The 16173-nt window shown below is 30.6% G+C and overlaps 3 protein-coding genes across 3 annotated transcripts; 2 read left to right on the top strand and 1 right to left on the bottom strand.

Annotated features, from left to right (window-relative positions):
- Positions 1–1078: 1078 nt before the first annotated feature.
- On the top strand, positions 1079–4826 carry LOC120160218 (uncharacterized protein At4g15545-like). The gene is made up of 9 exons (XM_039170631.1): positions 1079–1442; positions 1691–1759; positions 2998–3051; positions 3241–3304; positions 3467–3541; positions 4137–4382; positions 4463–4508; positions 4589–4667; positions 4734–4826. The coding sequence occupies exons 1-9, from the start codon at positions 1152–1154 to the stop codon at positions 4824–4826; spliced, it is 1017 nt and encodes a 338-aa protein (XP_039026562.1). The 5' UTR covers positions 1079–1151.
- A 3235-nt stretch (positions 4827–8061) lies between these two features.
- LOC120160472 (zinc finger protein CONSTANS-LIKE 3-like) lies at positions 8062–9234 on the top strand. Its single transcript, XM_039170887.1, has 4 exons — positions 8062–8477; positions 8560–8700; positions 8835–8993; positions 9082–9234. The coding sequence occupies exons 1-4, from the start codon at positions 8106–8108 to the stop codon at positions 9157–9159; spliced, it is 750 nt and encodes a 249-aa protein (XP_039026818.1). The 5' UTR covers positions 8062–8105; the 3' UTR covers positions 9160–9234.
- Positions 9235–11697: 2463 nt separating this feature from the next.
- Positions 11698–14691, bottom strand: LOC120160473 (LOB domain-containing protein 4-like). Its single transcript, XM_039170888.1, has 2 exons — positions 14411–14691; positions 11698–12235 (listed from the first exon to the last, which is right to left on the bottom strand). The coding sequence occupies exons 1-2, from the start codon at positions 14585–14587 to the stop codon at positions 11924–11926; spliced, it is 489 nt and encodes a 162-aa protein (XP_039026819.1). The 5' UTR covers positions 14588–14691; the 3' UTR covers positions 11698–11923.
- Between the last annotated feature and the right edge of the window lie 1482 nt (positions 14692–16173).

Genomic DNA, 16173 nt, shown 5'->3' with positions numbered 1-16173 from the left:
AACTCTTTTAGCTCACATTATTGTTATTCACTGTCATTGACACTCTTGATTTCGTTCTCTCCTAAAAACGCTATCTGCCATCACTCATTATTGTCATTTCACCCGTTATAATTTGATGTTTTCTTCTATCATCGATGATACCAAAATATTTATTTCGTCGTCCTTTTTATAATGCACAATTTAATCTCTAAAGAAAGAAGCCTCAAAGCTGCTTACAAACTTCCACTTAAAAACAAAAGTCAACATGTATGATTCACCGTTATTGATCTTCTGAAATGACTCCACCAAACTATGATTTTTTTGTGATACCCTCTGTCATCTTACCATTTAAATTTATAATTAAAGTCCCTAAGTTTGAAGACCTTGATGAGCTAAAAATGATGAGCCTTTCTCTTTGCTCTTTTTACTTATTTTTTCTCTTATAAGTTTTGGGTTACAAGGATTTTTTTATTCTTTCTTTGGAATGGGTATTGGTGTTGGTTTTAAGGAATGTTTTGGGTTTTGGTTGAGCAAATGGTATAGAAGAGTTGATGATAGAATGGAGATAATGATGATTGTATGTTATCTATGGAGTAGTAACAATAGTGTGAGGTTATGAAGGTTGGTTGGTCATTTGATGATGGTGACATAAACCCGAATTAAAACCTAACTATAAATTTGATAAACTCAGTAAACGAAAAAAGAAAAAAGGAAAGGAAAGAAAAAGATGAGTTTTAAAGATGTTGTGATGTCATTTAACGAATCTCAACAATAAATAGCTCACATTTAACAAGAAGAACATAGTACACTCTGAACATTAATCTAATGATCGACGATTTAGATCTAATAAGGAAAGAGTTAAAGACTCGGTGTCTAAGATATAATTAATAACACAAATAATTAAAATATTACTTTTTAAAATTCAATTATCAAAATAAAAAGAATATCAAACAAAAGTGACATCGGATATACTTTACCAACTTTTTAAATTCAGCCAACCCACGTAACATTAAACAACACATTTTATCTTAGATTTTTTATTTTATTTAAAAAAAAGTAATATTTTATTTATTTGTCCGTACTTCGTAGTCTATTTGTTTTGTCGCGCCCGTTTTATATGTTTTCCTTTCCCCAAACAAACCGAAGCAACCGAAGACGAGACAGCATCTGCGATGTCGCAGGGGAGCGGTGACGGCAGGGGAGGAGGCATGGATTTCAATCTTGCGGAAGAGGTTCTGGCGGTTATACCGACGGACCCTTACGAGCAGTTGGATCTGGCGCGCAAGATAACTTCCATGGCTATCGCATCCAGAGTGTCCAAGATGGAAGGGGAAATTGGGAGGATGAGGACCTCAATGTTCGAGAAAGATCGTATCATTTACGAATTACAAGACAAACTATTACGATTGCACCAAGAGAATCAAGAGACCGAGTCCAGATTAAAGATTGCTCTTCAGGAAAATGTCAGTCTCTTCCATTTGTTTCTTAATTTCTTTTAAATTTATTGAAGCACTTTTTTCTGTTCTTTTTTGGACAGAATTAGAAATGCATTCGTTTTGTTCTTCTTCTTCTAATGGATTATATTGGTTTGTTTATTTATTTTTCTTCATTTTCTCTTTCCTTTTTCTCCTACTTTAAGGTATTTATATAGAATTGTATGAATTATATTGTTCATGATTTTGATGTCTTTGTGTTGTTCTTTTTATTGAAGATCAATCTTTCAAATGAGCGTGATTCATTAGCGATGACGGCGAAGAAACTTAGTCGTGATTTATCTAAGGTGAGATTGAAATTTTAATTTTATTTTCACGCATGTATTTTGCTAGAGATTAATTAAATAATTTACTTATGGAAATATGGTGAGTGAATAAGTTCATTAAGGTTCATAAAGATTATAACTCAAATGCACTAGCTGTGGATAAAATAAATTATGATTATAGAAAGATACTGTTAAATTTGTTGATTTCTTAATTGCTTTTAAGAAAATAGTTTACTGATAAAGTAGCTTAAGATATTGCTTTAATCTAGATAAGATATAGATTGTATAGTTAAACAAAATTCAGTTAAAAATCAATTATTGTTTGAAACCTGTGACTTGCTGGGTTCCTAAATGTTTAGCTTATTGTAGATTTCAAATTAAATCAACAATCTGTTTTGTTTTTTGTGAAATCTGTATATCCAGAAAAAAAAAAGCTCCAACAATTTTTGTTCAAAGTAGTGCATTTCCATACTTCTAGAAAATAGAGAATCGGAATGTGTACAAATATATTTGTAAAGTAACTGCTTATCACTGCACCTGTGAGATCTGTAACTTCAACCATGAAGTATCCTGTTACTTCAAAGCTTCTTCTGGTATAATATGTAAAATTAATTGTAGAAAATTATTTGTTCTTTCATATGCTCCTCCATTTTCTGGGAGATAAACAGGGCATTTTGTTCTCCAAGCATTTTTACTGGCTGTTTCCATATACATTTAAAATGCAGTCAGCAACCCATTTCTAATATCGAATTGCATGCTTATTACAATGTACTCATTCACAAGTGTTATGAGTCCTTTCCGTTTGCCTTCGGTGTTATAAGCAATACTAAAACCTAATGCTGTTTTGCTGTGAAACATAAAGATGTTAAAGGCTTAAGAGTTCACTAGCATTCTAAACATATTGGTATGTTACATTATGGCTTCTTGATTAAAGCGTTTTGAATGCTTAATTTCACATTCCACACTCTGGTTCAACCTGATATATGTAATGTAAGCATGTTTTGCTTCTATCTGGTAGCTATTCTTCTTGTAGATTTGAATGCTTTCATGGACATCCTGCCTTTTGTTGATGAAATCAGATAATATTTTTCTAATTTTTGATTTTTTTTCTTCTATAATCATGGTTGTTGGCGTTTCTCTTTGCTCGTCTGTTTCTCCTTTTTCTTTCAGTAATTACTGGAACAGCATCATATTATATTCATATGTATTTTATGTTGAAATTTGAAGCTTAGAGAATAACACATTCTAATTTTTGACAGTTGGAGGCTTTTAAGCGACAATTGATGCAATCTCTAACCGATGACCATGCATCCGTAAGATCTCCATATTTCGCCGTTCTAGTTGTTTATGCCTTTAATGATTCAATTGTTTTTCTGTAATTCATAATTAAATTTTGGTCGACTTTATCTGATTTTCATTTTCTCTGTTTTATTTCTGTTTGTTAAGATCTGTTTGAGAAGAAATCAATTTCTTTTGACATTGCTCTCAATCCTTTATAACAGGCAGCTGAAACAGTTGATATTGGGACCTGTGACCAGTCAATCCCTAAAGCCTATCCTGATCAGGGTATTATTAAGTTTTTCTTATTGCTTCTATTTTCTTCTGTTTTCTCATTCATAATTTCTCGCTTCAGAAATTTAACAATAGCCTATCCCACTTTTTTTTTCACAACTAACTCCTAATTTGTTGGCAATATTCCGATCAATGTTAATATCTCCTGCCACATAGATGATGGGATAAATGACTACACATCACTTCGTTCTTCTAATGGTTCAATGGACATGGGAAGCGCAATTGATGAAGGTAATTGGACAAGTTTATTAATTTTTTGTAGTATGTTAATGCCTACATATGGTGGAGCTTAAAGAACCAGCCCATATGTTAACGCATAATAGATTTCAAACAATCCAGTTAGAATCTGCACATATGTTCATGGTCTAAAATTTTAAAAGTGACATTGTTTGGGTCAAGTCGTGGTTTTGGATGGTTACCACTTGTGTCTTGACCCAAACTCAGGATGAGATCGGGAGAGTCTTATCCTAGGACCCTGGAAATATTAACTGTAAATTTGATTTTGATCAAGTTGATGTATTAAGGATGCTTACTATTCTCTTACCACATCTATATATATCCGTTTTGAACCTAAAGCACAGTTTTATCCTTTTTATTGGGTGTATTTCTTCTATTCTCCTCACATGTTGTCTCAAGATTTGTCAGGTTTGTGATGGTGCATTCAGTGTTATCACCTTATGCATTTTAGTGGTAATGAGAACATCTTTTGTTGGAGCCGTGTTAATTACTTTATCTCCACTGTCAGGGTTATCTTGATATAAAAATGTTAGACTTCATTGAAAAGCCTTATCTTGGTAAGTACTTTAAGCTGATATTTTTCCAACAGCCTCAGGACATGGTGGAGAAAGATTTGCTATAACTCCATATGTCTCGCCACGGCTGACTCCTGAAGCTCCAAAAGTTATGTCCGTAAGTGGTTCCTCTAGGGGTTATTCAGCTGCTGGGTCTCCCCAGAGAACTGGTGCAGATTCTCCAACAAAGCCTCACTATGGTGGGACTTCACCCTTGTGGTACTTGTCAAGCCAGCAGTCATCCGCATCTAGCACTCCTCCTCGTAGGCATTCACTGCCAGGTATCCTGATAGTCCAACTCATTTTGTTTGTCTATGATCAGTTCTGTTCAAAATTTCTTACATTTTTGAAATAATTTTAGCACGGAGCCCTCGAATCGATGGGAAGGAATTCTTCCGTCAAGCCAGGTAGTCTTTTATTCTTTTCTCAAATTATGATCCTTGAAAGTTCCTGGCCCTTCACAAGCTGATTTAAATGTGTAATGTAGGAGTCAGCTTTCGTATGAACAGTTCAGTGCATTTTTGGCAAACATCAAGGAACTGAATGCTCAAAAGCAAACTCGAGAGGTAATATTATTTCAGAGAGTTCAGTGTCAAATGTTTTGTGCTTGGTAAAACTGTTTGTTTTTTCAGGAAACTTTGAGGAAGGCTGAAGAGATTTTTGGGGCAGAAAACAAAGACCTGTTTATATCATTTCAAGGATTGCTAAATCGCAGCATTCGCTAACGAAAAAAAAAATCATGAGAAAAATCATCTCGATTACTTATTGAACTAACTCAATGGGTATTTATACGAGTAAATTAAGTAACACAGGGGAAAAAATCCCTAATAATTAAATCCCTAAAAAATGGGTAAGCTAATTGGTGTAAAGATATCTCACATGTGGACCAATTTTTCTTTGATAAGAGTGTGATATTTAAATGTGGACCTATTCTCTAAAAGGTCTTGTTTAATCTGCATCTGTAAAAGTTTCTATCCGTTGATGATTATATGATGATTATTTTTGGCCCAATCTTGAATTTAAAATAAAATATTAATAAGAATTTATATATGAATATTTATATTTAAAACGAAATAAAACTTATTTTAATTATCAAATATGAATTCGAATTCAGTGGAATGATGTTATTTTCTTAAACAAATTTACTTTCAAGTAGTTTTAGACTTTTTAGTCATGTGAGATATATATTTTATATTTTTATCTTTAAATCAGTTGATGTATTTTTTATATTTTATGTTTATATGATTGTCTTATAAACTCATTATGATATATTCGTATTGTTTGAAGAGAAATGGTGTAGAATGAAAGAAATCCGGAGTAGAATGATTTTTTCCCTTCTTTTAAATTCATCATTTTTTAATAGTACGAGACATAACAATATAATATTTATTTAAATTTTTTTTTTTGTCTTTGACAACGCATGTATACTATATAAATGTAACTTATCAAATTTATAACTTTTAGGGAAAACAACATTCTTCTTTATATCATTGACGTACATAATGAATTCTTTTTTTTTTTGTCCTTTTGATTCCCAAGGAGAAAATGAATTCTTTTTTTTTTGTCCTTTTGATTCCCAAGGCTTCTCTTTAACTAATCCGGATTGATCGGGGTCACACATCTGGTTGTAGTGAGTGAGTCTCCTAGAGGGATTTTCTACATACACAAAGACTCGAACTCAATACATGATTTCTCTTTAAATTCATTATATGAGTCTTTAGACATAATTTATAATCATAATTCAAATTCATTATTTGAGTCATTAGACATAATTTATAATCATAATTCTAAGATTATTTTAAATTCATTATTTGAGTCTTTAAATATAATTTATAATCATAATTCGAAGATTATAAATATAAAGAAATCTATAATCGACATAACAAGATATAATATCAGAATACAATCATCCTTGACATAGATCCGACCTAAACCAAAATAAGAGAGACTCATAGCACAGTTTCTTTTCTACACGAGACTGCACTGCTGAGGAAATGTAGAACCCCCAAGGTTTGCCTCACAATTAATGGAAAAATAAGATAAAAAAGAGATGGGAATAATATATATAATTTTAAAGATAATAAATACTACAACTTTTTCAATAAAAAGCATGTTGAACCAGATACCCTTTCAAATTCATTAAGAAAGCTCCCAGAATAAAGTTCATAAAGCAAAGAAAAAAAGAGTATAAAATTAAAAAAATCTATAAAAAGGGTATCAACAATATTATTTGATATGAAAATAGCCTTCATTTTTTTTTTTGCCAAACTTCTCCAGCCTTTCTCATCGTGTTGATGCCTAACCTGCTTCCAGAGAATGATGAACATTATCACTGCTGCCAAAATTTATTCTGATGAATTTTAATCTTACATTAAAATTAAAATAATAAATCTATTTGATTAAATAAGTTAAAATTTATATCAAAAGTAATGCATTTATAATATTTTGGTTTAAATATGTTAGAGGTTCTTGTGCTATTTCAAAATTTAAAATTTAGTCACTATAATTTTGTGATATTAAGTTTATGTATTATTTTTTATTTGAAGATCTTGGTACCTCCTCTAATTTTAGTTCAATTTAGCAGGGGGGGGGGGAAACTAGGGAGTTATGGTATATTTTGCATGTAGTTGAAATTGAAGGCAAAATCTTACAAGCCCTGTGTTAGATTCTGTGGCTATATTACTAGAATACTGCCTTTACTGTTATTTTTGTGTTGTACACTACGGCTTTAAGAGTGCAAGGAATACTAATCTCATGCTCCCCCTTTTATCTTTCTTTTTATTTCTGCCCTTTGCCTTTAATGTAGGGACCAAACTAGATTGAAACAATATAATTAAATTGTTTAACTTCAAAATTAACAAAGAACTAACAAAAAATTAAATAAATAAATGACAACTAGTGTTTAATTTGTCTAGGGTTAAAAGTGACGGGATCTAAAAAGTAGGGGTATGTGTTAATTTCATTGATTTGAAAACTAATAAACAAACAAAAAAACCAAAAATTAAAATGACACTTTTTTCTTTAGCTAAATAATTTAATTGTTTTTTATTTGATTAATAATTTCTTTATTTTTCAATTAATTTTTTTTATTTTAAGTCTAATTTTTAATCAAATTTGAACATACTTGTCAACCACTTTCTATTTAGTTTCAATTTCTATTTTTGACAATAAATTGTCTTTTTCATTTTTACTCCATTATTGGGTTGTTTATTCTTTCCTTTTAACTTCATTTTTGATAATTTTGAACTGAATACTACTCAATCACTTTAGAACATTTTTGTAGTTTCAATTTCTATTTTGACAACAAATTTCATCTTTTGTTCATTTTAGCTCTTAATTTTACATAATTTTCTTATTCTTCAATTTCCCCTTCGCTTTAAGTTTATTTTGATCAAGATTAAACTATATGATCCTCTACTACTATAGAATATTTACGTAACTTTAATTTTTCTTTTTGAAAACAAATTTTCTATTTTTCAATTTATTTTCTCAACCTTGTATTTTATTAAATTTGATCCTCTAATTATAACTCTTTACAAATTATTTGTTCTGATCAATTCTTTGCCACTTTTATACTTTCGTCAATAAATGATTCTCAAAATATGTTCTTTAAAAAATAACATTATAACAGATTATATAATTGTATGTGATATTTGATTTATTAAATAACATTATAAATCTTATTTAAATATACAAAAAATAAAATAAAGAAATATATTTACGTATAATCACCCCCAATGTTGGATAAAAAAATTGGGTTTTCAAATTCAAGTTAAAATTCTCTCTAAGTCTAATTTGACTCAAATTCATTATTCAAAAGATAATATCTTTTGAGTATCACAGCCGCAACAACTTGCCAGGGAAACGGTGCACTTCCATATTCCCTATATATACTCGGCAAATAAAACTTGCACTCAAAATCATAGAACAACACTGTCCAAACAAATTTACATAACATTATTGATTTCCCTTCTCAATCTTTCCTGTTTCTTCTTCTTTTTCCTATGGCTTCTGTTCCAGAATTCTCCGATGATTATTCATTCTCCGATGATTTCTCTCAGTTCCAAAACCCACTGCTGATTCCCCAAGAAAACTGCATTGATGATATAGGCGGTGCAATTCCTAGCTCTGCAACATGCGGTGAAGAAATAAGTTTCCTGATGTTTTTGGACAATGGTGGAGTTGGTGTTTTCCAACAAGAACATAGTAATCTTTCACCTTCAGTCCCGACAGCTGTTTTTCCTGACAACAACATTGCTGCTGGTTGTGGCATTGATGGCAGATATCAATTGCAAGATGTCTGTGATGAGTTTGGAGAAGAATGCAATAGGATTCTTCATCAGGATTTCAAGCCAGTAAACATGGGAGACAACTGGGTATATGGTTTTATGTAAACCATTAATCAGATAAATAAATACTTAATTTTCTTGAATAAATACATTTTTTTTCTTCCGACAGGAAGTTCAAGATAATCGAATGGTGCCGGCGGTGCAAGACAACAATCATAAGGCTGTTCGGTATTCGGTAGAAGAAAGGAAAGACAGAATTCTCAGATACGTGAAGAAGAGAAACCAAAGAAATTTTAACAAGACAATTAAGGTCTCTTTTAATCTCTCTATCCTACAAAAATCATCATTCTTTTTAGAAAAATTTAAACGACATAATAAATGTTATCATGATGGATTATAATTCATGTGCACATTGACTGGATTTCATTGCATGAACAAACACAGTATGCATGTCGAAAAGCCCTGGCTGACAGAAGGGTTAGAGTTCGAGGAAGATTCGCAAGGAACAACACTGAACTTCATGAAGATGAAATAGAAATGAGAGAGGAAGATAACAACACTTCACCAATTGAAAAACACTTGAATTACTGTGATTCTGTACAGGTACTTTATTAATTTCCCACTTTTTTTCTTCTTTCCATAAATTCAAACTTCAAACAATGATGTTGCCTTGTTTGTTTCATCTCTGCAGATCAAGCATGATGAGCTGGATGAGTGGCTGCAACAGGCTATGGCAAATCTCATCTATTTACCACATATGGCTGGTTAATATTTATGTTCAAAGCTTGTGCTATTCGGATTATTTAAATTTTTTTGAAGTACCGAGTGATCATTTGAATATATAAAAGAAAAATAAGTATAATCAAATTAAAGTTTTTTTTATTATTAATATAGGGTAAATAAAAGGTAATATTTGTTCAAATGTAACTCTCAATCATTTGACATTGAACACTCACACCCTTGACATTCATGGTCTCGAACTCGTAACTTCAAAGAACAACAACAATTTTTTTACTACTGAAGTCGTTTGGTTCGTGCTCAAATTTGAAGATGTTGAATACGGGAAACATAAGCCTTTTTCTTTCCCAGTGACCATGCTAATGTTGGGGTTGTTATGGCAATTGTTTTCAAATTTACTTTATTCGCTTATGGAAGTACAAAGCAAAAAGGTTCTTAAATTGATAAATTCCATTATTTCGTTGTCAAGTACCCAGAAAGTAAGGTTAAAATGACCATATGTGTCATTTGTTTCCTTTTACATTTTTAAAGGGACAATTACGACCGTTTTAAATAGAATTTTGTTTTTGAAATTACAACTATGAGATACAATCATAATCATAAATAATACGTATTTGAATAATCATAATCAAAATTATATGATGTGAGAATTGAATTCGAGTGTCGAGTATCTGATTTCGGGATAGTAAAATAGTTAGTTTGTGTCTTGTTCCATGAAATCCGGATACATGTCGGTTCAAGTAACATGTTATTCTATACAAATTGTAATTATTTTAGACATTAATCAATCTTAATTTTTAAAAATTAAAAAACAGATAAACGTAAAAATTTAAAAGTCTTAATCACATTATTCAAACATGGGATTTTAAGGATTTAGGAGAAATAATTTAGAAACATGAGATGAAAAAGTTTTGTTAAAACAATAGTAATCTAATTTAAAATAGAGAAATAGGGAGTCCTATAATCAAATAGTTGGTTACCCGTAAGTGGGGTTTTACGATCGACCCATGAACTCATGAAAATCAGTGGGTCGTATATTTGACCCAATTTTCTTTCTTTTCTTTTAAAAAATTTTTAATAATTTTAAATTATATGAATGGATCGACGAATCAAATATTACAGATCAAATATTTTTAAACACTTCTTACCTCAGTTTTTATTACTCTCCTAAAATATTAATTTTATATATAGCCTAATATTTTTAAGGTAACGTATCATATATGGTTGTTAATAGAATAAAGGTGTGAAACAGTAAGAAGGGTCCTAAGATTATGAAATGAAAGGGGAATATTTGACTGAATTAGCAAGTGTTTGCCTTGTGAACCACCTTCAATATTCCATTCACTTTATTTATTCATTTGATGCCAATATCATCACTTCACTTCTTTCTTCTGCAACACTTTATTCTAATTTCATTTTAATTATCCCTTTAATATTCAATCTCGTTGAATTAACAATAATTTTGACAAAAATGATATGAGAATTATCATATTTTTCATTTGTAGTTCAACATTATTTAAATTTAATTGTATTAGAGTATTTTTGCTAATACAAGGATTAAATTAATCTATCGATCCTGTAGTAGAAGGACCTACCGAGTACTTTCACCCAAGGATTTCATATATTTATGTAAGGATATGAAGAATTACCCGTCCAGCTCAGTTGGTAGAGCGCAAGGCTCTTAACCTTGTGGTCGTGGGATCGAGTCTCATGGTGGGCAATTCATAATTCTGACTGCCGGATGTCTTTCACGGAAATTGCTCTTAACCTGGCGTTGGGGGCCAGCTAACCTTATCTCCCCCTCACCCCATTACATATGGGAATATGATCAGCTAATTTTATGTAAGGATATGAAGAGATACCTACTTCGGCTAGCCCATTATTTGCACCGACCTCATCACTGTTATTAACCTCATTAATTAGGCTCACTAGATCACTTTCCTTGTTAGGCCCGTCAGATGACCCACAACTTTTGAAAATACCAAATTATTATACGTAGAGACAAACATATGATTTTATGTTATCGTATGAATTTAAAAGTTATATTAAAAGTTTATGGACGTAATATTGTAAACTTTTATAAGTATAAATTAAATTTTTAATAGAAAAAATATTTTTTTAAATATACGAGGATTTGATATCGTCAGAAGTGTAAAATAGATTTTTAATAAAAAATATTTCATTAGGGGTGTTTGTAGAGTCAATTGCGAGTTGGGTAGTGATTTACTCGTGCTCGTTAAAAAAATTGTTGTTTGACTTAGCTCGTTGCCCGTTAAAATTTTGCTCTACTCGTGTTCGTTAAAAAAAATTGTTGCTCACTGCTCGTTATGCTCATTACTCGCCTTATTGCTCGTTAAATTCACCAAAATTTTTATCTTGTTTTTTAACTATAAGTAAAATCTACTAATACTATGTAGAGCTTAATATAAACATAAATTAATAAATTTAATCAAAAATTATCAAAAGAGTGTATGAAACAATTTTAAAGTCTAAACTCTAAAGCAACTATCCACAAATACATTAAAATAATAATTAGGGTTTGATTAAAATAATAATTAACAAATGAGAGAAGCATAGTTATAGCAATAAACATGTACAAGGAAGCAATACAAAAAGTAGGTAGTGATAACGTAAATTAAGTCCTAATTGTATATTTACAATATTTTAATGGTCATAATGATCACTATCATTGTATTAATCAAATCCACCTGGGTCAGGTAGAACTGGGGTATATAATATATATATGTGAGAGAAGAAGCAACCATAAAAGCATAACAAGCAAAGCACAAACCACTCTAGTATGACCATAAAGACTCGGTCATATTAGCCTGATCAACCATGTCCATACAAAAAAAGGACTTGGACTGATGAGGCGGCAAGTTCTCGGGCGAGCCTGTGCCGGGGTTTGACGACGTCGAACCGAATTGGCGCATCCTCATCTGAACCAACTCGGCTTGAACAAGTGCCAATTGAGTTTGCAGGGAATCGACCTGTCGTTGCAACGACGAAATGGCTCCTACACAGCCGTAGACGGGGTCACGAACCCTGGCGTTTGCCTCGTACACCATCGAACTCACTGCATCGCTTCGTTGGTGTTCCGGCAATTCCTGCAAAAGATTAATCAAATCTTTTGTTTATGAAAATCTATCGTTTTCAATCATCATTGCAGCTTCTTTTTCTTTCCCTTATTGGATGTTGAGCGGATTTCCCACTTTGGGTCAGTTTCGTTTCCATGATTTTCATAATAAATTATTAAGTAGGCATCTATGGAGATATTGTTGCTGCCTTGCACACGTATGCATGTCTTCCTTTTGAGTGGTCCAAAAGTTTTTTAATACCAGGAATCAATTGTTGCCGATTGTGGTTAAATTGTACAATGAAAGCACAAGATTATATCCATATTTATCTACATATCTATATATATTCGAATGAATGGAGTCAGTGATAAAAAAAACTTTGTTTTCTTAAAAGACCTAGATTTGAATAACTATGTAGATAAGATATATATTATCAATAGTTAAAAAAATATTTACAAACAAATATTATTTTGTAATCACTTCAAATTATATATATATATTAATCATCTAAATGAAGTATATTAGTTTCACATTCACATATAATATGTAATTCATCTAAAATTTGTTATTGTATGTCTGCCAAATAAACAAAGATTGTACATATATCTATTAAAACTAAAAGAAAGGCATAATTGTTAACTGTTCTACTAATATATATATATATATATATATGTGTGTGTGTGTGTGGATTTTTGATTTAGTGATCAAGTTTTATTTTTTACAATTTCAAATTTATGTTACACATAAAATCTTAGTATCTTTTTAATTATTTTATGGTTTATTGAAAGATACACGTGAATGTATATGTAGATAAAAAATATTTTTTTTTATAAAAATATGTTTATTAAAATTTATTTGTTAAATAAATTTTAATGGTGTGATAAATGATTTATATTTAAATTTATAAATCTCGTGCCCAATCCTTTATATTTTTGACAATTTCAAATTTATGTTATACATGAATTGGTTCAAGTGGTAAGTAGTTTGATATTGCTTAAGTAATATCTCGAGTTCGAGTTCTTATATATACAGAAAATCTCTGTTGAGTCCTTATGTATGCAGAAAATCCCTACTGGGAGACTCGCCCACTAAAATTAGGTGTGCGACACAAGTTGATCCGGTAATCGGGAAGGCAACAAAAAAAACTTTTAATTTATCATTATCCTAACCAAATTATTTTTTACATTACTAGTGTACTAAATAATAATTCTTTATTTAATTTAAAGATTTCATAAAGTAACAAAAAGAAAAAAAATAAAATTAATACGTACTTTAACTTAATAAAGAATAAATTAATAATTTCAACTAGTAAATCAACCAATAATATAAAATATAATTAGACTTTTAAGTATAATGTTTGATTATTCATGTCACCTTCACACATCATATTGTGCAATAAAATCAATGTAATTAAACCAATGTTTAATAATTCAAAATTTGTTTGCTTGCATCAAATATCATGGCCTTTTACGATCTAATTTCATACCTACCACTGTCATTGTAATTAAACCAATGTTTTTAAAGCTTCAATTTACATGTATTTTCTATAATAATGATGATGAGAGTTATAATAATACTTTAATTAAAGAAGAAGAAGCTTTGGCTGGGTTTAAAATATTCAAAAGTTCCCAAAGTGACAAAAAAGTTTAAGCTAAACACTATATTAGTCTTAAGCTTTGAACCACTTCACATGTAAACCTGCCTTCCGAAAAAAGCTAAAGCCAAAGTTAAAATTATATTTAACCCATTTTCTCCTTTTAATTGCCGGGAATCCTTTGGTAAAATATTGATTTTCCTATTTGATAAAAGAATATAAGATTAATAGTCTATAGTTAAGAACCAAACATAAACTGTAATTAATTTTCTTAGAAAAAAATGGAAAATAATAAGATAATGTATTTTTTCTTGTATATTTGTATCTTATTATGAATTTCTCTAATGAATGTTCTGGGTCCAAATTGGTTTTCCTTTTGGAAAGATGATGAAGATGCTTTTGCTTTCCCAATCATTTTCAGTCTTTTGGCTAACTAACAACAATAGGCAAAATCCTTTGTTTCCCAATCATGGTGCTCATGCATGCCTGAAATCTTGTGCTAAAACCCTAAAACTATGGAAGAACATGATACAGAATTCATTTAAATAAAATGAAAATTTTCCAAATTATTTTAACAAGTTATTAGCCACTAGAGAGAGAGAGAAATGAACCTGTAACATCTTGTTAACATTGCTAGCACCAAACACCTTGTGGACACTAGCAAACTTGTGAGGCTCATCAGCATGAAAATAGGGAGCGAATACACAGTCCGGCGCACATCTCCGTCTGAGTAACTTGCATGCCGCGCATGGCGATAATGCGCCGTGCTTTTTACCGTTTTCCTTCATTCCTCCTCCTCTTCTTCTTGATAAGCCTGCAATAAACAAACCCTAGAAGCTTTCCACAATGAGAAGACAACTCTTTTTTTATTTTTTTAAATGTTCAATGAGAAGAAAAGATGTAGGAAGGGGAGGGGAGAGTTGAAGGAGGTTGGGTGTTATATAGAGAGATTCTTATGTGACATCAAATCTAGTGGGGGCCAAAAAACCAAAACCCTAGATTTTGTAGACAAAAACATCGTTTTTCCTAAGATCTTTAGGTCCATCCTTATGTGATATTTTTTTTCTTCAAAAAATTAATTAATTTGTAAAGAAAACAAGTTATTAGTTTAATAATAAAATAATTTATATATGATTTTTTAAAATTTTAATTGATTGATAAAGAGAATTTATTGAGTAATCTTAATAGTAAAAATATTTTTTTTAGAGAATTCAAATTCAAGCAATTATATTTGTATGATATATGTAAATTGTCAATAAATTAAAATTACAATATACACACGGAGCTAGGAGTGTAAATTCCATTTTATTTTAATGATGAGTGTCAACATATTTTTCATCATAAAATTTACAACTGCCGTTCTATTAAATAAACTCTTATATTTGGAAATTTTTCTGTTGGTATATCGATTTAAAAGATATGTATTAATCTAAACTTGCATGATAGTGAGAGCTTTGAGCGTAATTACTCCATTACCTGTCAATTTCAAGGAATTTATTTAGGGAAAGCAAATTGTTTTAAAGGTATTCATGAATCTGTCTCAATAACAATTAAGGATGAAGTAAAAAATGGCTAAATTTTATAAATAGTCACTCAATTATTGACACATTTTTTGTTTTGGCGATATGACTATAAATATTATAAAATAATCACTCGATATTTTTATTAATAAGGAGAAGATATGAATGTTTCTTAGTAAAATAAGATAGTGAGTTTTCAAAGTTTACATTTTGTGTCATTTTGGTCCTAGTTTTGAAAACTTTATCATTTTTTTGTTTTTTAGGGTGATATCATAAAGTTCTTTTTTTCTTTTCTTTTTGGGTATACTTTTCTCTTCTGCGATTTCAATTTTGGTTTGATTTATGTGTTTTGGAGGGGGAAAAGGATCTTTATTAACGATGAATGAATACTAATCTGATTAGTTTTTGTTTATTCAATTGTTTTGCAGTACATAAAGTTTAGTTCTCTTTGCATGTGTCCCAAGTTGACCCTTTTGTTCAATATGGTAACATATACAAGTCTTGCCTTCTTGCACCTTAAGCTATGGAACGACAAGCGCGAGATTAGGGCTATAAACGAGTCAAATTGAGTTTGACTCAACTCGAAAAGTTTAAAATGAGTTCGACTCAATTCGTAAGTTCACGAGCTTAAAATTGTCAAACTCGATTCGAAATCAAAAATTGGAGTTGGACTCGAAAGCTCACAAAATTATATTTTCTTTAAAAAAAACTCATGAGCTACTTGATACCGAATTTGAAAGCCCACGAGCTTAAAATTATCAAGCTTGACACAAACTCGAAATAAAAAATTGAAGCTAGACTCAAGCTCAAAAAATCTTGAACTCGAAACATACTCAGACATAGCTCGAACCTTA

Source organism: Hibiscus syriacus, unplaced genomic scaffold (genome assembly GCF_006381635.1).
Source record: "Hibiscus syriacus cultivar Baekdansim isolate YM2019G1 unplaced genomic scaffold, ASM638163v2 tig00111392_pilon, whole genome shotgun sequence".
Lineage (NCBI taxonomy): Eukaryota > Viridiplantae > Streptophyta > Magnoliopsida > Malvales > Malvaceae > Hibiscus > Hibiscus syriacus.
This window is presented reverse-complemented; position numbering and strand designations above follow the sequence as displayed.